General features: G+C 34.6%; 3 protein-coding genes and 1 non-coding gene across 4 annotated transcripts; 2 read left to right on the plus strand and 2 right to left on the minus strand.

The window, feature by feature from the left end:
• Positions 1 to 1,951: 1,951 nt before the first annotated feature.
• LOC144569325 (uncharacterized) lies at positions 1,952 to 4,941 on the minus strand. Its single transcript, XM_078319616.1, has 7 exons — positions 4,636 to 4,941; positions 4,481 to 4,534; positions 4,275 to 4,361; positions 4,107 to 4,187; positions 3,342 to 3,454; positions 2,493 to 2,542; positions 1,952 to 2,223 (listed from the first exon to the last, which is right to left on the minus strand). Exons 1-7 carry the CDS (start codon positions 4,885 to 4,887, stop codon positions 2,156 to 2,158), a joined length of 705 nt encoding a protein of 234 aa, XP_078175742.1. The 5' UTR covers positions 4,888 to 4,941; the 3' UTR covers positions 1,952 to 2,155.
• A 628-nt stretch (positions 4,942 to 5,569) lies between these two features.
• TRNAG-CCC (transfer RNA glycine (anticodon CCC)) lies at positions 5,570 to 5,640 on the minus strand. Its single transcript has one exon. It is a non-coding gene; the product is annotated as a tRNA-Gly (tRNA).
• A 3,494-nt stretch (positions 5,641 to 9,134) lies between these two features.
• LOC144569326 (respiratory burst oxidase homolog protein B-like) lies at positions 9,135 to 14,026 on the plus strand. Its single transcript, XM_078319617.1, has 12 exons — positions 9,135 to 9,436; positions 9,575 to 9,809; positions 10,072 to 10,231; positions 10,481 to 10,529; positions 10,650 to 10,763; positions 10,907 to 11,335; positions 11,465 to 11,854; positions 11,946 to 12,157; positions 12,272 to 12,374; positions 12,605 to 12,678; positions 12,783 to 13,288; positions 13,627 to 14,026. The coding sequence occupies exons 1-12, from the start codon at positions 9,203 to 9,205 to the stop codon at positions 13,734 to 13,736; spliced, it is 2,616 nt and encodes an 871-aa protein (XP_078175743.1). The 5' UTR covers positions 9,135 to 9,202; the 3' UTR covers positions 13,737 to 14,026.
• A 2,346-nt stretch (positions 14,027 to 16,372) lies between these two features.
• LOC144569327 (respiratory burst oxidase homolog protein B-like) lies at positions 16,373 to 22,496 on the plus strand. The gene is made up of 12 exons (XM_078319618.1): positions 16,373 to 16,526; positions 16,728 to 16,776; positions 17,171 to 17,284; positions 17,633 to 17,881; positions 18,461 to 18,625; positions 18,854 to 19,243; positions 19,577 to 19,672; positions 19,940 to 20,055; positions 20,427 to 20,529; positions 20,829 to 20,896; positions 21,297 to 21,820; positions 22,236 to 22,496. Coding segments are annotated over exons 1-12 (1,986 nt in total). The 5' UTR covers positions 16,373 to 16,524; the 3' UTR covers positions 22,346 to 22,496.
• The last annotated feature ends 7 nt before the right edge of the window (positions 22,497 to 22,503 follow it).

Here is a 22,503-nt window from a genome sequence, read left to right on the forward strand (position 1 = left end):
TGATTTAATATGAATTTTTTTTATGTTTTAAACTGTGTATAAAATGTTAATGGGAATGGTTTATATTGATTTGGAAATATGGGGATCGATCGAGTTGAAATCGGGGAAAAGAAATGGTATAAAATGGGAATTGAATTGGGATTTTTTTATCTTTCAATTATATAGTTATTGCACGAATTTATATATACTATTGAGTATATTATCATAATCTATAAATGTATTTGTATAAACATGATTTTAAATCGAATTAAATGAGAAGTGGTGATGTTGTAAACCGATATTATGTTAGGTTTACACCGTAATTGCCTTGTGAATGTATAGTCATCTATATATTCACGGCGTAACTGCACGACCCCTAGTTCCGGGGTGTGACAGTTATTGTATGAACAGTTAGGTTGTTAGGAGGACTAATTTATCAGCGGGGACTAAAATCTTTACTCTTAAAGAAACTACCAAAATATTGTAATAAAATGTATAATTGGTATAAATGTATCATTAACAAGACATCAAAATATATGAAAAATAATCTGAATTTTCCTTGTATGCATGAGATTTAAATTTTATATTAAGCAATATTGCTCAGACATTTTTTTATTAAAGAGTTTTTTTAAAAGTATGCTGGTTGACTCTGAAGTTTGATATTTTAGTTTCACAATGCAAGTGAGCAAAGTTGAAACACTTAGCTAACAATAAAAGATACATATTACATTTTCATTTATTTTTACTCTCTTAGTATTATAGAATCTCATGAAGTTATGTCGGTCTAACATTTTTTGGACTGACGTGTATTTTGATAGCGCATTGTTTTGATCTCATCAACAATCTAATTTTTCGATCAAAAATTTCAAAATACTTAAATATGCAAGCTAGAATATCTAATATGTATCATATCCTAATTATATACATGTTTGTATTGTATACGTATACGACTATCGACTACTACATATTAAGCCTATCCATTTGTTGATTCTGTCAAATTTTAACTATAGACCGAGTCTATATGAAAATGTATTCTATAATAGGAAGTCTATAAAGGGAGACGCGTATGGAAACTTAAAATCGTGCAAGTAGCCGTCTGATGTGGAGAATAAATAGGTAATATACCAACGGGACGGCTGTGATTGATTACAGCCCACATATAATATTTTGGGGACAGCGACAACGACAACGACGGCCTGAACCTGAACCTGAACCTGAACCTGCAGTAAAATTAGAATCCTCTTAATTAAACTGGTCAGTGCTTATTACTTGGTGACAAAATTAAATTGTAATTGGCGACTCATAGATGCATGCATAGCTTAATGCAAGTCAAATTAAACTTTTATATTCTGCAACTGCCGATCAATTCTCATTGCTAATTAGTACTGCAATATGTTACTAGTAATGAAAGAAACAAATTAAAAGAGAAAAGAAAGGCTATTATTATTATTATTATTTGTAAAAAGTATCAAACTTGGTTATGCTAAATTAACTCAAAGTTTGTCATCTCCAACAGTAGTTAGATTGAATAATATATTAATCCGTCATCAATTTTAACAGAGAGAGAACATACAATTTATATTATAAAATGTTTCAAATATCCACCGATTAGATTTGGAAAGGTGCGAGGTGTGTGGTCTGTGGTGCCATCACCCCTTCAGAAAGAAAGATATAAATTCTTTTAGTATTAAATCATATAGAGGAAAAAACATGGTAGATCGTACAAAAGTCATATTAAAAATTATAGATCTACATGCGTATTAAATCATTTTTTTTTTAATCTTTTTACTAAAAAAAAAATACAAGTGGAAAGCACCGAAAGAAGACATATTGGAGTGGAAGTGGATGACATGTTCCAACTTCCATGGCACCATTTGATTCATATTATCATATCATATCCTTCAATTTGTTGGATGCATTCCAATTTTTTAGATTGGAATGTAGTCTTAGAATTATTTTGAAAACAAACATATCAAAATAAATAAAGCATATTAATATTAATTTATTGAAGCTCTCATTGTCTTGTTTTCGTAATTAGCTCGTACAAATCAGCCGCTATCAAATGAAACACCAGGAAAAATATAATAATGGCCTCCGTAGTACACAAAATCAACTGGAAAAATTCTTCAAGTGGATGCTATTAAATATTAATGCACAGCTTATTCTCTACGCCACTTTATTCTATAAGCCATGGTGCCTGAGCTGGGACCCATTCGCATAGCTCCCCTTCTTTGAACCAGAGAGCTGTCAAACAAAAGTATGAATTAAGGACCTTATTCAGATACTAAAGAATAATAAAGAAGCTAACAAAAGAAAAATAAACATTTAATCCAAACCCATTTATTTACGAAAGCAAATCAATTAGTTTCCAATCCATATTTTATAATATACATCTCACACTCTGCTTCTTTTCAAATAGATAAACTGGTATGTTTCATGACATGTACTGATTCGACCAGAGACATCAACAGGTACCAGTCTGCATTTTAACTAAAACGAGTGGGAAGGCGTACCTATCTCACGCTTGCCATTCTCAGGGCTATCACTTCCATGAACTACATTTCTGCAATAGCAACAAATGATTTAATATATATATATGAGGCAAAAGCTATGAAAATGTTTTTTTTTTTCTGGTCTGCCCGATATTTTCACCAAATTTGCAGAAATTACCAACATTTTCATATAGTGAAAACATCAATATTAATTGGATTATTTGCAGTTAAGATAACAGACTGAAAGGTACAACTCCTTAAGAAAATGAAAAGAAAAGGGTCCTACGTAAAGAATGTCTAGACTGCATCAATACGAGCAGAGAAAAATTGAGTGTGTTGAAAATTAATTGAAGTTCATAACTTCTTTTTTGAATAGCTATATACTTTTGTAGAAAAACATGTCTGTAAATTGTGCAGGATATGCTACATATTTGCAAATCATACCGACCGTTTGTGAATTTGCGATCATCACAAATATTTGTATATTACAAAGAGCACCGAACCAAAATATAACAATTAAGGAAAGAGTATGACTAATTTTGTTTTGCTTCTTTTGTACAGTCGACGTAACCACTTCATAACAAACTCACATACACTTGAGCCTGACAAATAAATTATCCTGCTTGATTGTGCTGACAATAGTCAGCATTGCCAGAACCTATCTTCTTTTATTATTAATTGCCAATGTAAAAGATGTTAGGTGTTTTGCAACAGAGTTAAAACTAAGAGGTGTTATTTGCAAATAAAATAATAATCAAGAAAAAAAAAAAAAAAAGGAAGAGGAAAGGAAAGATTTTTAGCTAAGAGGAGCTATTTTGCAAAAAGACTAATAAAAAACCAAAAGAGGAATAGGAAAGGAAAGATTTTTACCTCCCAGTTTGAACCGCCAAATCGCCCCTAATTGTTCCTGGTTCAGCCTGGAGAGGATTAGTAGCCCCAATAAGCTTCCGTGCTGATGCAACGACACCTGCCCCCTCCCATGCCTTTATTAAAAAAAGCAAAATGAGACAATAATTCAAGCTAACATTATAATCTATCTTACAGCTTGTTTATCTCTTTCCCGCCAATAGCCCTATTTATTGCAAATGAAGGTAAGGAAGCTTGTATCTACCGTTACAAATTTTTGTGCTGCTTTTTTTTTTTTTTTGCACAGGCCTTCTATTTGGAAACTTATCCTCTCCAGCACAAACAACGACCATTGATTTATGGTGGTGGTGGTGGTTGGGGGGGGGGGGGGTTAAGTGGTTCCGTATGAATCTCAAAGTGGTACAGAGGCTGTTCTGATCTGAGCAGGAGAGGATTCCATTCCCTCTCATTTTTTTTTTGCACAAGTCAATTTGGGTACTATAGAATTTCTGATCTGAGACGTAACCTAGAACTTATAAAAATGACATAAAATGCATCCAGGCTTTTGGACAAGAATTTGCACAAATTAAGCTCCAACTGTACCATTCAGGACTGGTACTGATACAAACCAGGTTGTTCTGATGACTTGAATCTGGTAGATCTCAAGCCTTATGGGGTCAAAATTACAATGAATAAATTCCAGAATTACTACCATGTTGCTGCAGGTACACATGAAATAGGCAATAATAATTTAAATGGATGGTTTATGTGAGTAGTGTAGACGCATACCATGCAAACAACAGGACCGGAAGTTATATAGTCAATGAGACTAGGATAAAACGACTTTTCTTTGAGGTCCTTGTAATGCTCCTGTCAATTACAAAAAGATAGACTTGAAGACTTAGAAACAGCAAAGAGCTTAGCTATTACAATCCTATGTCTATAAAACAAATTAACCTGAGCTAAATCCTTGGGGCACTGGAAAAGCTTCAAACCCTTGAGCAAAAACCCCTTCTTCTCAAATCGGGAAATTATTTCTCCAACCTACAATATGAGAGAACAATTAATCCAATTAAAGTTTGTTTGTAAGGCAAACTAACAAATTAAATTATGATTTATATTATCTTAACTAATTAATTCCAGTGCAATGAAAAGTAAAGTACCAGTCCACGCTGGACGCCGTCAGGTTTGACCATGATATAGGTTTCTTCAGTTCCCTGTTGATTAAGTATGAATGTGAAGACGAGAGAGAGAGAGAGAAAAGAGAGAAAAGAGCAGCAATGAAGAAATGAAGAAAAGAAGGAAAATAAAATCTAACCATTGAAGCAAGGGGTTTAGAAAGAAAAACGCGGGTCCTAGACCAAGTGGTGTTCGTTCTAGTTCTAGTTCTAGTTGTAGTTGTAGTTGTAGGGAGAGAGGCAGAAACGGCATGGCCATTACCGGTGGAGAGAGAGCAAAGAGAGGCGACAATGGTGGGGCGACGAGTGAAGGTGAAATTTGTTCTGGTGGCGGCGTGAAGAGGCGATGGTAGAAGCGGTCTGGATAAAGATAAAACACTGCTGCTATCCATTGTACGTTCGTCTCGTCTCGTCTCGTCTCCCTCTCTAATTTCTCTATCTACCTATCTTTTTCTGGAGTTGTGTGTTCTGTCTTCTCCTGCTTAACTGCTGCTATCCATTGTACGTTCGTCTCGTCTCGTCTCGTCTCCCTCTCTAATTTCTCTATCTACCTATCTTTTTCTGGAGTTGTGTGTTCTGTCTTCTCCTGCTTAAAAATTAAAATGCGAGTGACGGTATCTGACCGCTATCTTTCTTATTTATTTATTTATTTTATTTTTTGTTTCTCTCACTCTCAGACTCTCAGACTCTCTTCATTTTGAATTGACTCTTGACTCTGGAACTTGAAGTCGGCTTAATTAACACATGGCAGTCCGTTATCCGTTCTTTTTATCTCAATTAATTTTGACCGGAAAGGCCTCAGAAAGCCCAACTCAAACTTGGCCCAATTCGGATATAAGTTTGAGTTCAGATCCGGATCGTCCATCTCCATCATAAGTCATGGCAATGGTCTTGCTAGTGGCATAGATCGTGGCTCACGCGCGTATCCCCGATTTGTGATTTGTGAACCAACGAATTAACTAACATTAATTAAAACCAGGTTTACCAAGACCAATGATACTAATTTCGTTTAGGCAAAGTAAGCATTTGGAGAAATTAATTAGGGGAAAACAAACACCGTTAAAATGCAAAAATTGCGCATCCAGGGAATCGAACCCTGGTCAGTACCGTGGGAGGGTACTATGATACCACTACACCAGATGCGCTTTCGGTGATAGAAACAACCATAAACTATATTTATAATCGAGAATAATTCGAGGAACTTCACAAACCTGACAAAATTATGACGAAGAGTTGTCAAGTTTTTTATATTAATATTAATATTAATATTAATTCTCGGACCCAAAAATAGAGATCCCTGTTGGTCAAATATTCAAATTTCTGAATTGAGACAATCAATATTTCTAGTTTTAATTACACCCTACAAGGCACTTCAGTTTATTCACCCAACTTCGACAATTGTGCCGTATTGTCCGTACCAATAAGCCTAGTACTGTCAGGTACCAGTACCAACTCAGACAGAAACCCGTCATGTTAGGAAATAACTGAACTATCTGTTTCACATGTACAAGTTGTGTTATACTAATACCTAGGCTATAGAATGTATTCAGCAATAAAACAGATGGCTAGTACAAATGGTCACTGCACAGATCCGATAGGCGATAATGGCCACGCTTCCTCTAGCTAACAGCCTTGGAATACATTAGGGAAATATAATTTCCAAGCAGGACTTATGGGTACGTGGTATTATCTTCTCTTTCTTTTTCGTGACACATGATTTCTGATTCCATGTATTTTTATTTTCTGAATAAAAAAATAACATACAGAAATAGTCAATAGTAATTAAGTTATTACGTTTTCAAATTTAATATTTTAACTATAGTAACAAGATTTTTGAATAATATCCGTGTAATATTCAATGTTATTTACACATCATCAAATTAATTATTCGTAAATTTGACATATTATACATACAATATAATATTTGTATCAAATTATTCATAAAATAAATATATCCTTCTAAGTTCTAACACATCAGCAACTTAAAAGGAAAATTCGGAAGCGGGAAAAAAAAATTAGAATTCTTTTCATTTGACAAATTATTCCTAAATTATATACGTGTTATCTCTGAATTACAAACTTTTGACCTTGCAACTTAAATGATCACGACTAATTGACCTAATCAATAGTCAAAAAGCAATTACCGTGTGGACGGCACAAAATATATAATATAATTAATTATTTGCACGAGAATTAAAGCAGTGGTTAGTAAACTTAGTCAACAATCAAAAACCATGGGAATTAATTTATTCGGTGGGTTATAATTAAAGTTTAGAACAGGTGTGAGTATTTGCATTTCCTGTTTTGATTACAGGAAGGTAGGTGAGGCATAGGCATCCGATTTTAATTAATTATTTAGTTAATTAGTGTTAAAAAAATTAATGCAATTTGTCAGTTTGGTTAATACCTTCCGACGTCAAACTCAAAAGACTAAACAAATACAGCACTGCAGTACATAATATAATATAATATAATATAATATATATAACTGGTTTTAAAAAGTGTTATGTCGGTTGGTTTCATATTTTAGATCTCAAATAAATAATGGTAATATATAATTAATACCTGCAAATTGCAAATTTTAAAGGTTAATTACTATGAATTATGAGAAAGAAAAACAGTTTAGTCTTCAACAGGCTTCTAAATAGCTAGCTATAGCGGCGCTATAGCTACGCTATAGCTTTTTCGGACCATAAACGCTAAGCTATGAGATAAAATTGCGCTAACTCAGCTACGACCGCTATAGCTATAATAGCTGACCGCTATTACCGCTATATGAGACCCGCTATAGCTACCGCTATGCTACATGGTTTTTTTTTTGGAATTTATATGGACTTCTGTACTTTATTCTTATTTCTAATATTACATGGTCTTATACGATAAGTATACTAAACCAAACTATATGCTTCTATTTTTATTTGTGATTTATTCTATCATTCTATATCGAGAAATATTCAAATACTAATTCTTCATTTTGATTACTCTTTTTATAGTATTCATTTGTAAAATTATTATCGTTCGTTTCAATTAAAAGCTGACTTTGATTATTATTATAATTATAAAATATTTAAATATGTATATTGACTTCATTTACCTTATAAAATTAATTGCTCTTTGTTTTCCTTCTTATTTGCGTAATTGATAAAAAGTATAGACTTAGATTAGTTGTCATTTAGTTGTTACATCAATTCTCTACTATTAATTATGTTGATAATTAGTATAAATATAGAATATAAAGTTTGAAAAGGGAAATCGCTATGTGTGATAGCTTCCGCTATAGCTACGCTATTCGCAATAGCTTTTTTTTTTTGTCTCCCCGCTATGCCGCTATAATCGCTATTTAGAACCTTGGTCTTCAATGTGACTTCATGCATGTTTGTTGCTTCAAAAGTGATAACAGTAATTTAATTAGCTTGTAAATAAAAAATAAATAAAAAAACCAAAGAAATGATAACATCGATCCCACCCACTGACCCACCGGCTTTAAGAAGGAAGAACAGCCTCCTTCAAGTTCCCTTTTTCCCTCGTAACATAACATGCACGAGGTACGGTATTGAGTTTGAAATCTGAACGAAAGTATTCCATGAACATCAAATTTTTTAATTCGTAGAATAATAAAAAAAAAATGAAAAATGAACTAACAACCAGAAAAGTAATTTGTAGTCCTATGGAAAAATAAGATTTGTGGTATGTGAAATTACACTTTAAATTTGTGACAAAATAGATATAGATCCAATGCTCAATTGGCAATTGCTCATCTGTCCTGGCGTACGAATTACGATGCGGATAATATAAGCAATGGAAGTGGAACAGTGACATGATGATTAATTATATTATATTAAATTAAATTAAAAGAATTGATTACAAATGCGGATAATATATAGATATATGTATGTCTCCCACGGTGAAACTGGAGAATCCAAAACAGGGAAAGGAGTACACTGAATTCAACCAACATATAATAACATTTGAATAAATTTAAAATGAGCACCCGCCACCCGGTGGCCGGTGTATTCCATTAAATGTCTACTCTAGCGTATTCATCTGCTTGTGCTTTGACTTTGAGAAATAAGACATACATAGTAATATAGTAATATAGTATAGTACAATCATACATAATTGGTTGTGGATCAAGTGTACGTAACGTAGCTAAAGTTATTGACTCGGCGTGGTGGGCCTGGTCATTGGAGCTGGAGCATGGACAACCCAACCCAAACCAAATGGCCGCCCCTGGGATTGGAAATGCCATCTTAATTTCCCTTTTGACCTTCAAAATTTATTAATTCATCTTCTATCTCCAATTCAATTCTCCAATCTCCACTAAATAAAAATCAGATTAATTAATTCTTCACCAATTAACCAAATTCATTTACTATAAGTACAATACTCTTCCTTACTGGTGTTAACCAACTCATATCATAAGCTCCAACTATCCACTACATTCCTTCCTTCTCAAAAGAAACAGAGCACAAGTTATTGATTGGAAGGCATTGCATTGAGGTGAGACCTGAGCTACGTACGTACGTACGGTACATTAATTCTCCCATTATCTTACTTTCTTTTTTATTTCATCATATGAAACTTCAATGTGGATACTCAATACTAACTTTTTATCTTTAATTTTCCAATTAATGTTCTTTAGACCATAGATTTATTGCTCTTAGAAACAAACCATCTGAAGCAACTCCAACAGAGTTCACAGTCCAAATGGACTCGGGTTACAGATCCGATGAACCGGCGAGTAAAAACACGAGCAAGAGAAGCGCACATTTTAGTGACAAGGATGAGTATGTTGAGGTTACACTTGACCTTCATGACGACAATGTGGCCATCCATGGAGTGGAACGTGCTCTTCTCGGTGGGTCTTATGTGCGGGCCCCACCGACGACATCTGATATGCATAGCGGAGGCGGCGGAAGTCTTGCTTCAAAGCTAAAACAGGTACTCTTCACAACCTATCCCGTCGGCATCTCTTAACCGGTTTACAATAATCTGATTCTAAAATAACTGTTTATTAAATTATCTAATTACTCAATTATTTGTTAATTTTTTTTAATTATTTTTTTTTTTTTTGGACAGGTTGGGTCTGAACTGAAGAAGATAAGATCGACGAAACGAAGCGATATGGCCCAACACCCACCACCGCTGCAGCGAAAGCTTGACCGAAGCATGACGACTGCTGCAAAGGCGCTGAAGGGCATGCAATTCCTTTCTGACAACATGGTCACACAGGGCTGGCCAGAGGTTGAGAAACGCTTTGAGAAACTCTCTGTGGATGGTGTCCTTTTGAGGTCTCGGTTCGGGCAATGCATTGGTCAGTTTACAATCCAAGTTAAATTTCGTAATCAAACTAGCTAGATAGTTCTCAAATGGTTTCGGTGCATCTGCTTAATTGAGGATTAATGTTACCAATGAGGGAATGGCAAAAGAATAATAGAGAAAAGGATTAATGAATGATGGATAATAATTAATCAATAACTAAAATTACCCAATTGAATATATAAACACTTCAAAGATTTATGCTTGCCCATCCCCAAAACTGACACAAAGATTTTGTGGTGTATCAATGCTAACAGGAATGACTGGGTCTGACGAGTTCACGGGGCAGGTATTTGATGCACTTGCACGGCGCAGGGGTATAACAGCGCAACTACTCACAAAGGATCAGGTGCGAGAGTTCTGGCAGCAGCTTATGGACCGTGGTTTCGATTCCAGGCTCCAAACATTCTTTGACATGTATGAATATTGTTTTAAGATAGTTTACTTTTAGATTAACTGTGCTGATTTGAGAGGGCTTTTTTTATGATCATAAAAAAATGAAGAGATAAAATTATTAGCAAATGCTATTAAAGAAATAAGTGGTATTAATTAATATTTTTTCGGTTCAGTCCAAGTTGAAAGTTAGCTTACGAAAAAGGCTTGTATATATTTGATTTGGATAAAGAGAAATAAGAGTTCAATTTGAATGATGTTTTGATCTTTCAGGGTGGATAAGAATGCAGATGGTCGGATCACAGAGGAGGAAGTGAAAGAGGTATATATGTTACTGTTAGAAGAAAAATAGAAACAAAAAGAAAATTCTATTTGCAATATATGCACAGTGCAACAAAAAACCTATTGATTTATAAATATATACCTTGTTAATTTTCTCCAGATCCTCACTTTAACTGCATCAGCAAACAAACTTACCAAGATCCTTGAAAGGGTTGATGAATACACAGCCCTGATCATGGAAGAATTAGATCCAAACCATTTGGGCTACATTGAGGTATATATCTATGTGCTGAAATTTTTAATATATAGTATTTAGAAAATTAAAAACCACATTACAAAATAAGCAAAAAGACTTAAAAAAGTCGGTTCAATAATGTTCTCTTCCACTAATTTATATTTGTTTCCTCTTTATAACAGCTAGATAATCTTGAGATGCTGCTGCTACAACCACAGGCACAGACAACAATGCTCGCTCACAACAGCTCTAACTTGAGTCAGCTGATAAGTCAAAAACTCGTACCGAGCCGTGACCGAAATCCGTTTCGACGACTATGGAAGTGGTTGAGGTACTTCATGGAGGATAACTGGAAGCGCATATGGGTGATGTCTCTGTGGCTCACCGTTTGCGCGATCCTTTTCACATGGAAATTCATTCAATACAAACACAATGACGCCTTCCAAGTGATGGGGTATTGTGTTTCTACCGCCAAAGGAGGTGCCGAAACGACCAAGTTGAATATGGCTATCGTGCTCCTGCCGGTTTGTCGGAATCTTGTTACCTGGCTCAGGTCCAAGACAAAGCTTGGTGCAATTTTGCCTTTCAATGACAATCTAAACTTTCACAAGGTATACTTCTGTTGTACTTACTCAATGATGTAGCGGTAATTGCTATTATAATATACTACTAGGTATCAATCCTTTAATTTCAGCACATAATTAAGGTACTAATTTCTTTTTTTTTTATTCAACATTAAGGTAATTGCATGGGGTGTAGCGGTAGGTGCAGGTCTCCACATCATCCCGCACTTGGTATGCGATTTCCCTAGGATCCTGCACGAGACCGACCAAGAGTACCATGATTACTTGGAAAAATTCTTCGGCGTGCCCCGCCCCCCAAATTACTGGTGGTTTGTAAAAGGCGTTGAAGGAGTAACAGGGTTGATAATAACAATTTTAATGGTGATAGCATATATTTTCGCTCAGCCTTGGTTTAGAAGGAGCAGGATGAGAGAGAATAGCATGCTGTATAAGCTTTCTGGTTTCAACACATTTTGGTACTCGCACCATCTTTTTATCATAGTATATATTACTTTCATTTGGCATGGCGAGACCCTGTACATCAACCGCAAATTTCGCAATAAAACGGTGAGTTGTAAAAACATTGCATACAGTCTTAATTCCAACTGAATTTGTTCACTTTTAGATTTTTATTTTTAATCAACTGAATTTGTTACAGACCTGGATGTACCTACTGGTACCGATGATTTTATATGTTGGTGAGCGTATTTTAAGAGCACTAAGGTCTGGTTACAAGCCTGTCCGAATTCAGAAGGTTGCAGTTTATCCGGGAAATGTGATCGCAATTTACATGCACAAGCCTCACAATTTCAAGTATAAAAGTGGCCAATACATGTTTGTAAATTGTCCTCCAATTTCTCCATTTGAGTGGTGAGTTACAAATTTACATCTTATACTACTACATCTATCTAACACAAGTATACCATGGTTTGTTATAAGAAGAGCAATTAATTATACCCCTTTTTGTTTTTTCTCCATTGGTAGGCATCCTTTTACAATTACATCAGCACCTGGAGAGGATTACCTCAGCATGCACATCCGTTGTCGGGGTGATTGGACATCTTCACTCAGAGGCATCTTTTCTGAGGTATAATTCTTTCTTTTCTCCAGATAAACAAAAAAAATAGTACTTTCTTTAATAATTAACATCTATAAGTTAAATATTTTGCAAGAAGCACAGCAACCTTTTGGATGAATATAATTCATTGTCCAATGCTTTTAGGTAAATGGAAACCTAAGTACCTTACTAAGTTACTATAGTAATTTCTATAGTCATAACTAATAATTAACTTCGCTTTTGATGTGGCATATATATAGAAGTGCCGACCTCCTGCTGCTGGCCAAAGTGGTCTCCTCAGAGCCGATGTTATGACAACCGAAAGAACCGCAGTGTATGTACTTGCGCTTTTTATATCATATTATATTTTGTTAATAGCAAATTTCATTATAAACTTCTGTGCTTTCCAATTAACACTACAGAATTAAATTCTATTAGGTTCCCAAAGCTCCTGATAGATGGGCCCTACGGTGCCCCTGCACAAGACTACTGGAAGTACAATGTACTTCTTCTCATTGGTCTGGGTATCGGTGCGACCCCCTTGATCAGCATCATGAAAGACGTGCTCTACAACATGCAAAAGCAGAAGGACGGCACGATGAGCCTGGCCGAACTAGGGAAGAAGACCAAAACCTTCATGACAGAACGGGTCTACTTCTATTGGGTGACCCGTGAAGAGGGATCTTTTGAGTGGTTTCGAGGGGTCATGAATGAGGTTGCAGAGAAAGATAAGGATGGTGTGATCGAGTTGCACAACCATTGCACAAGCGTGTACGAGGAGGGGGATGCTAGGTCAGCATTGATCATCATGTTACAAGCTCTCAACCATGCCAAACATGGGGTTGATATCGTGTCGGGAACACGTGTCAAAACGCACTTTGCCAGGCCTAACTGGCGGACTGTGTTCAAGCATGTTGCGGTCAATCATGAAGAACAGCGTGTCGGTGAGTATTCTTTACATTTTTATCCTTGTATTTTCTTATAACAAGGGATATCAAATAATTAAGACAGTTTATTATGCACATTAATTTCAGCAAAAGTATATGAGTAATATGATCAGTTCAAAATGCATTCTCTTGGCAAACTTCAAATTATGTAGTATTTAACAGAAAAATTAGTCTGCATATATACTTTTGGTTAGATAAATCAACATACACTGGTAATTGATGACAATCAAATAGCAATTGTTGCAATTGATACTTTATTTACAAAGGAAACAATTAATTGTACTTGATTTCATTATAAAAAATGACTAATTGTACTTAATTTTGCTCTTATTTAGGGGTTTTCTATTGCGGTGATCAAGCGCTAACACCTGAGCTGAGGAAGCTATCTCAAGATTTCACTCATAAAACATCCACAAAATTTTCCTTCCACAAGGAGAATTTTTAAATAAGCTGTAAAATTTGTATAAAAATGACTGGCTTCAGTTTTCTTTTGTTTTCACATATGGGATTTCAGAAAATTATACTTTGATTTCTTAGAAAGGATATATATAGTGTGAGATCACGATTTTTACATCTCTGGTGAAAAAATTATCATTTATGTCATTTCACAGCCTGGAATGTATGGCTGATTATTCTGTACTGAGAACTTGTTAGAGAGAAAAAGGAAATATATATAGAACAGATAAATTTAATTTAGAAGAATTTAATCAATACTATATCATACTGCTTAATTTAGCACAAACAAATTTATTCTCCTATAAAAGACACAAATTACAATTTATTTGTCAGTTTTAGAGGATTTACAATTACAAATGAAACCTAAAGGACCTGTTTGGCTAGAAGGATCAAGCAGGGTACAATTTATTCTCGAATCACAAATTTTTAACGCTGCCAAGCTGAACCCGAATAATGCATTTTTACGATTACAAGTAGAATATATAATGTTTTTAGTAGAATATTAATTTAGTGCTATTGACTAGAGTATAATAATGTTGAAATTAAAATAAAAAATCAATAGAGTTGATTTTTTTTTTTTTTTTTTGAGTTTTGAGATAGAAGAGTTGATATTTGCTAATAGTGCTTTTTCAAACTCTCATTTTAAGCCCCCTCTAAATGAATGGAATTAGATGCAATTATATGTTCCATACAGCGGGATAGAATATGTATTCCAATAAAAATAATGGTTGAAAGAAGAGAAAAATTGAAAGTGAAAAGGCTTAGCTTGTATTTCTTATTCTCAATTAAACTTGTCAAACATAAACATCACCAATGGAAAGTGTTTACCGTGTGTTGTATTTCTATGCACATGATAATGCAAACGTAATAGACAGAGAACAAGTGTTAAAAATGCAGATTAACACAACATAACATAACATAATATAACATAACATAACATAACATAACATAACATAACAATAGATGAGATATTCAACAAACGAGTAATTTTACATGAAGAAATTGGAATGGGTAAAAACGACAATTTAACTAACGACCCCCCATTTTTTATTGGGTTATTGTATGTTGAAGTCGCATTGCAAGCTTGCAGTTGAATTTCTCAAAGTTTCTCAATTATATATATATAAAGGCTCTAAATTTGTAGTTTTGAATTGTTACAGGGTTTCCATCAGTTAGCTAGCTTGCAGTTGCAGTGCGAATAAACTAATTTGGTAAACACTTTGTAAAAGTTCTAGAAATTAAACAGCACTAAATTAATCTCTTATAATAATAATTGGCTGGCGAAATTATTATTTCTTAACTAATAATTTTCTATACCTGATCGCCACAGTCCATTACAGGATTAATACCCACAGGACTTAACACCAGCTCACAGAAAATTTGCCATTTAAAATTAAAAATATTTAATTAATTAGCTAGTTTGAGTACAAGTGCAGCTGTGTATGCAACAGGCTCAATAGAAAATGCTAAGACACATTGTATCCGACTGATTTTCACAATAATTTTAATTTTTATATTGAGCTTTTAATATAGCTTAATTTAATTTTAATATATAAAAAACAACGGCTACTATATATCCATGTGTCCATATAAATTACAGTTGGCTTGTGTTTCATGCTCAAACTCATCATCTTATTTCATAGAAGAAAAAAAAATCCCAAATTGTTCTTTGAGAGGTTAGTACTTTGGGTTCATTTTTTACAATACTTTTTTCCTTCAATTTAATAGAATAAGGATGGATTATGTTTAATATGTTATTCATACAACATTTAAAGGAGGACATGGCTTCCCAAGGAGTAATGGGGACCACGCAAGAGATAAGACGGCTTGATCGAAGCATGACGGGTGCAACTCAGGCTCTGAGGGGCCTACAAGTTTTGGAAGACAGCATGGTCTCATCGGACTGGTCGGAGGTTGAGAAGCGCTTTGAAAGGCTCGCAGTAGACGGCATTCTCCTTCGGACTAGGTTCGGTCTCTGCATGGGTATGTACACTAATACTGCTACCTTCTAATTTGTTATTTTATTTTCTCAAAACAATTATAAATGTGTGGGAATAATCATTACTGTTAATATAAAAGTCGTGAAAATATAATTACGGAATTTAGAACATGCGGATCTAAACTTTCTGCACGAATCTTAATGCGAATTTGACTGTTATCCCCGCCCCGGACATCAAATCAAATCAAATCAATTGTCTCCCGCTTACTCACACTCACAAGCCAGGGGCGGGGTGGAGCGACGTCGGCTGAGGAAGAGGCGAGTATGATCGCCGAAGCTTTCTCAGTTCCTTCGTTCTCTGGTTAACCGTCAGTGCCTGTAACTGTAAGGCTGCGTCGTTGGCTTGTGCAGCGATCCTCTACGGGTTACTTGAGATGAAGACAGGATTTTTGGAGAATTTCCTCGTTAAATCAAAGAAAAAGTCTGTTTTACCCGTTTTATAAATTTCTGTACTAGTAGTTCTACTAGTGCACACAATGTGTTCGAGGGACTGTGTCCCGAAATGCTCTACTCAAGACCTACCAGTTAAGTTAGATTATTTTTTATTTGTGAATATTGGTACACATAGGAAATGGAGTCTCAGTATTAATTTTGTTTACTTTGTAAAATTCAAAATATAGGAATGGAGGGGTCACAGGAGTTCTCAACACAGGTTTTTGATGCACTTGCCCGGCGTAGGGGCATCACAGCTCAAGTTCTTACCCATGATCAGGTTCGTGATTTCTGGGAGCAGCTGTCAAACCGTAGTTTTGATGCCAGACTTCAAACTTTCTTTGACATGTATGTCCCTCTCTCTTTGAAATCTTCTTATTCTTTCTACAGGATGTTGCTAATTAGCTCGATCCTATGCTATGTATAGGTATTTATCTTAAAAAATAATAAAATATTAAATGTGATTGTTGAATTCTGGAAGTTAAAATGGTCATTATTTTGATCTATGTTTTTATTATTTATAAGACTATGTGCTGTTGAGATATGCAGGGTTGACAAGAATGCAGATGGCCGCATCACCAAAGAGGAGATCACAGAGGTCAGACTTCAATTTCTGAATTGGATTTAAGTTTGGAATTTGATTTGATCTTTATACTTCTGGCTACTTGTTTTGAGGGCATCCTTTTAATATAAATGCTCCTTTCCTTGAATCATCACCATAAGTGCAGAAATTAATTAGTGATCATTAACTTTCTTAAGTGAAAATGGATTGTTCATTCCTTTACTGTTCCATTGCACTAGACGAAATTGCTATAATCCAACAAAGATGAACTTCATTAAAAAATTTAGTAAAGGTTAGAGGTCAAGTCACCCAACTATTTAATATCCATAAGGGATTCCTCCATCCGGGTCTCCAAACTGCAACCTCCCACACGGAGAGCGAACTTCATTTAATTAGTAACAAATATGTTTAATTTAATTTGCTTCAACAGATGTTACAATTGACTGCATCTGCAAGCAACCTATCAAGGATAGAAGAAAAAGTTGATGAATATGCATCTCTTCTCATGGAAGTGCTTGACCCCGAGAAGTTGGGTTATATTGAGGTTTTTTCCTCTTTTTATTTTTTTATTCGCTGTAATGTTTTGGCCACTGGCATGTAAAGTTTTGTAGCATGCCAAGTGGAATGTACTACATGCCACAACAAATTCTTGGTTTTTCTCCAAGTTGAACTGAACTAGCACAGTCGTATTGTGTGAATCCAGTGTACCGTTCCTGTGAATTAGTCGCCACATAACCAAGGCCTAACCTTTTGGGTTATTTGTTCAAACTATACTAGTAATTGATCATGTATCATATTAATTGATTGTTTATGTAGGTTCACATGTATCACCTCAGTTGTTAAATGCGTCTCTTATCGGTATTATACTTACATTTTGACCTTGAATTTCTAGGTTCAAAACCTTCAGAATGTTCTCCTACCAGTTGGTCAGAATCAGTTACAACATGAAACTGACCTGGCCGCCACTACAGGTCTGGTAGCTACCAAGGAAGGGGACCCAATCCGCCGAATAAGCAAAACGTTTTCATACTTTTTCTCTGAAAATTGGAAACGTATCTGGGTCATGGTTCTTTGGATTTGCATTTGTATTGGATTATTCACATGGAAATTCAAGGTGTATCAGCGCAATCCCACCTTTCAGGTACTCCCTATGAGTTTCATTTATTTTTGGCATGGAGTACTCTCTGGTGACTGTTTTTGTACCTTCCATTGGTTTCAAAGAAAGCAGACTCCAGCAAAGATATTTGCAGGGCATGTTGGAGTCACAAATTATAATTATCTATAATTTTTAGTTTAGTTATAATATCAGAAAAATTATTGTAGTTATCAGTTCATATTATTCCAAACCTAACTAACACACACCATATAATATGCACACTCATAAAAATACAAATTGAAATTTTGATGATAGACATATGGGCCGGTCATGACATACAAAAATTAACTGCAAGCCCTGATATCAATACTAATAGCTTGTTTCCTTTATTTGGAAATATGATGACTTGTTTCAACCAAAATCATAATCCCAACTTATTTTACTGACTGGTAATAATTAAGCAACTGGAAAAGTACCAACAGCACCACCACAGGTACAAGCAAATGAAAAGGAAAAAAAATTAAGAGGTGCCAAAAGAACTATATTTCTGAAGAAAAGATTTGTGAGTCTGTGACTTCAATAGTATTTTATTATGAATTGATTGATTTTTGTCCTTATTATAAGGTGATGGGATATTGTGTGTCCACAGCAAAAGGTGGAGCTGAGACAACTAAATTGAACATGGCTATTATATTGTTACCTGTATGCCGAAACACAATAACTTGGTTACGATCACATACAAAGCTTGGTCTTGTCATACCATTCAATGACAACCTAAATTTTCACAAGGTATGTGAATACAACTTAAAAAAAATGTCATTATGCTCTATGTTTCGTTTCATTTGTTCTTATTACAATTATTTTGTAATTGTTTTCCATTTGAAACTCTGTATGCAAGTTTTCAAGGATTGTTTCCCTTTTTTTTCTTTTTCTTTTTTTTCTTTTGGCACATGCATCTATGCACGGGTCATGTATTGACTCATGATAGCTAAGTGAAAGTTTCTCTCAATAATTCAGGTCATTGCATGGGGTGTAGCAGTTGGTGGAGGGCTCCACATAATACCACATCTCACATGTGATTTCCCCAGAATACTACACGAGACAGATGAAGAGTACTCCAAGTACTTGGCACAATTTTTTGGGTCAAAAAGACCGCCAAACTATTGGTGGTTTGTGAAAGGTGTAGAGGGGATAACAGGTCTCATTCTGACAATTTGTATGGTTATCATGTATGTCTTGGCACAACCATTGTTTAGACGGAGCAAATTAAGCCGGACTAACAGATTATGGAAGCTTACAGGTTTTAACACCTTTTGGTACTCACATCATCTGTTTATTATCGTCTACATCACATTTATTGTTCATGGAGTTTGCCTCTACATCAACAGGACTTGGTACAAGAAAACTGTGAGTATCAATTTTCGTGTAGAGCAAGCATTTCATCGCATTTTGTTTATAAAAAAATTACTTTGAACTATATTCATTATCAGAATTATTATTTTGGAAAACTCCATTTGAATGTAAGATTGAGCTCCGGACAAGGTGATGAGACCAAATCCAAAAATGCAAGAGAGAAAAATTAAAGAAAGAAATGTGAAAATATTTTACTAATTCAGAAAAGAATGAGCACCTTATTGGACTTCTTGTTTGAAGTTATCAAAGGTCATATATATTGAAACTCGATAATCTGAGACATGCTTGTGTTGCTAATGTTGATGTGGTTTTCCATTAATGTTTTAGACATGGATGTACCTTCTTGTTCCGATGATCTTATACATTGGTGAGCGCATACTTCGCATTCTAAGGGCTGGTTACAAGAAAGTATCAATTCAAAAGGTATTGTACAGTCCTTGTTGCTTTATTATAGATTATGCACATATCAATTATAAACTCTCTTAAAAAATATTTTAAGGATGGTTTTTTAACTGAATGAAAATCACTTCCACTATTTTCAAAGATTATTTTACCCAACACAAGTCACCATTTGCTCAATTTGAGATTATTTTGTAAGTTATTTTACACTAGGTTTTGTAAGCATATCCTTGTTTATGTTTTAAGACTCTTAATTACTTTATGAGCAATATTTTTTTTAACTTTCTCTAGGTGGTGATGCACCGAGGAAATGTGCTAGCCATCTACATGACAAAGCCTCATGGGTTCAAGTATAAAAGTGGACAATATATTTTTGTGAATTGCGCTGCAGTCTCTCCATTTGAGTGGTATATGACATGTTTACTGCCTTCATTACATTTCTATGATGGCCACTCTAATCTGGACTAATTATTTTTCTTTCAAAATTCTATTTAGATTATCTATAGCCCCTCTTTAATTTGTACAAGTATCTGACTACCTTCAATTTTATATTATTCAGACCAAGATCTCTATTGGTTGTGGTCCAAACATTAATTCAATTAGATCCGGTATAACAAATGTAGAACAAATTCAAGTTTGTAAAATAAAATCTAGAAAGTTTAAAATATCTTTTGCAGTGAAGGGCATACAACTCCTTAAATCTGGAATTCATGATTTATCAAACTTAATTTTAATTTTTTCCATGCATTAATTATAATTTGTGATTCTACACCTTTAGGCATCCTTTCTCAATTACTTCAGCACCAGGCGATGACTATCTCAGCATTCATATGAGGTGTAGAGGTGACTGGACCTTAGGTGTAAGAAATTCCTTCAAAGAGGTATAACGAAATCTCAGATAGTTGAGTTAATGCTAAACTGAATGGAACTATCAACCTATTTATTTCAATTTAACTTCAAACAAAGCAAATGACATTGACTTATTGCTTGAAAGCAACCTATATATTGCAAAAATAAATAACAAATCTATTCAATTCTGGACATGTTCAATGATTTGTTCATTCTATATATATATTGACTACTTTTTTTATAGTTTTGGAATATGCTTATGCAAACAATTTTGGTATGTATCTCTCTGAAAATTCCAGTAGCCCTTGAATTTAATTGTTCTCTGTTGCAGTTTTGCGAAGCCCCAACTTCAGGACAGAGTGGTCTGCTACGTGCAAATTTCACTGGTAGCAATGCAAAGTAAGTAATATTTATACAAAAATATTGCTATCTGTCAACTTTATTTCTAAAGACTTAGTTTGGATTTGTAACATATTTTTTCTGACGTAGATATTTGTAATTGTAACCTTCTTAAGAGATATTTGTAAGATCATATATACTTTTTTTATTATCATTTGGTCTCATAGATGCAATTTGCAGCTTAGATTGTCATGCCAATCAATAAAAGTATAAAACTAATTTACACTAACTAATTGGCTTGGCTCAAATTTGGAAAAGAAATCACTAATTAAATCCTACTGTCTTGAGTCCAAGCCTTTAATGTAACATAGGAATGTACAAAGACATCCATTTTTAGTTCAAAGTTCTTGCATGTTGATAAATTTCTTTTACCCTTATAACCTTCAAAACTGTTTTTCAGACATCCAAAGTTGCTAATTGATGGTCCATACGGTGCTGCTGCACAGGACTACTGGAAGTATGATGTGCTTCTCCTCATCGGTCTCGGTATTGGTGCAACTCCCCTAGTTAGCATCATAAAGGACACATTAAACAACTACCAAGCAAAAAAGAACGAGCTCCATGGCTCCGAAAGCTTAGGGGAGGACGGTACGTCTAGCTCAAGGAGACGTGATTTTGTGACCGAGCGTGCTTACTTCTATTGGGTGACAAGAGAGGAGGGTTCCTTCGAGTGGTTTAGGGGTTTGATGGATGATGCAGCCGATAAAGATAATGAAGGTATCATTGAGTTGCACAATCATTGTACCAGTGTCTATGAGCGGGGCGATGCCAGGTCAGCACTTTTGGTGATGCTGCAGGAGCTGTACTATGCCAAGCATGAAATTGATATCTTGGGACAAACGAGGGTCCGGACCCATTTTGCGAGGCCGAATTGGAACCAAGTATTCAAGAATGTGGCCCAGAGGCATTCAAACAAGCGTGTTGGTCAGTACTTTGTTGTCTTTATAAAAAATAAAAAAGATATTCTCAAGATTTATTGTACCTGATACAGTACAAAGCAAAAACATATTTAATGATATAAAAAGTGGATATAATGCATTTTTTTCTGTCCTAATGCTGGTTGGTAATAAGAAAAGAAATGAAGTGAACATTAGGTTAGGAGGCACATGAATTTCATATAGCCTACCCCTGCCTTCAACAAAATTAGACAAAAAAGACAAAAGCGAAAGCCTAGGGAATTGTGAAACTAGTAAACATAAGACAAAATGTATATATTTATTATTTGGTCTTCGTGGTAGATATGATGATTATTGTCATTATTAGTAATATATATTAATTGTGATAATGTGGTTTATATTACTGTCATTACTGGGTTTTTTTTTTTTTTTTTGGTTTTCAGGAGTTTTCTATTGTGGTGATAGAAGCCTAGAAAAAGAGCTTAAATGGTTATCCCAAGATTTCTCATATAATACATCAACAAGATTTGTTTTTCACAAGGAGAACTTCTAATTGATTGTCAAGAAATTTGTTCTAGCTAAAACAAAATATTGCTTGTTAATTTTTTTCTTTTAAAGGTCAGATGTCAAATTGCCTTTGAAGTTTGAATTGATCTTGCTTATGAGGTGTGTTTAATTTTTGTGAAGAATATGATGTTTGATTGGATTCCG

The sequence above is a fragment of the Carex rostrata genome, chromosome 18 (assembly GCF_964058835.1).
Source record: "Carex rostrata chromosome 18, lpCarRost1.2, whole genome shotgun sequence".
NCBI classification, from domain to species: domain Eukaryota; kingdom Viridiplantae; phylum Streptophyta; class Magnoliopsida; order Poales; family Cyperaceae; genus Carex; species Carex rostrata.

Excerpts from the sequence above, each read along its gene's own strand:
- LOC144569325 (XM_078319616.1), bottom strand. The coding sequence starts at position 4,887 with ATGGATAGCAGCAGTGTTTTATCTTTATCCAGACCGCTTCTACCATCG. Across the intron at positions 4,535-4,635 it reads CTAAACCCCTTGCTTCAATG|GGAACTGAAGAAACCTATAT; the intron begins GTTAGATTTTAT and ends CTTAATCAACAG. Across the intron at positions 4,188-4,274 it reads GCCCCAAGGATTTAGCTCAG|GAGCATTACAAGGACCTCAA; the intron begins GTTAATTTGTTT and ends TGTAATTGACAG.
- LOC144569326 (XM_078319617.1), top strand. The coding sequence starts at position 9,203 with ATGGACTCGGGTTACAGATCCGATGAACCGGCGAGTAAAAACACGAGC. Across the intron at positions 10,530-10,649 it reads CAGAGGAGGAAGTGAAAGAG|ATCCTCACTTTAACTGCATC; the intron begins GTATATATGTTA and ends AATTTTCTCCAG. Across the intron at positions 13,289-13,626 it reads TCATGAAGAACAGCGTGTCG|GGGTTTTCTATTGCGGTGAT; the intron begins GTGAGTATTCTT and ends GCTCTTATTTAG.
- LOC144569327 (XM_078319618.1), top strand. Across the intron at positions 18,626-18,853 it reads ACAACCTAAATTTTCACAAG|GTCATTGCATGGGGTGTAGC; the intron begins GTATGTGAATAC and ends TCAATAATTCAG. Across the intron at positions 20,056-20,426 it reads GCAGTCTCTCCATTTGAGTG|GCATCCTTTCTCAATTACTT; the intron begins GTATATGACATG and ends CTACACCTTTAG.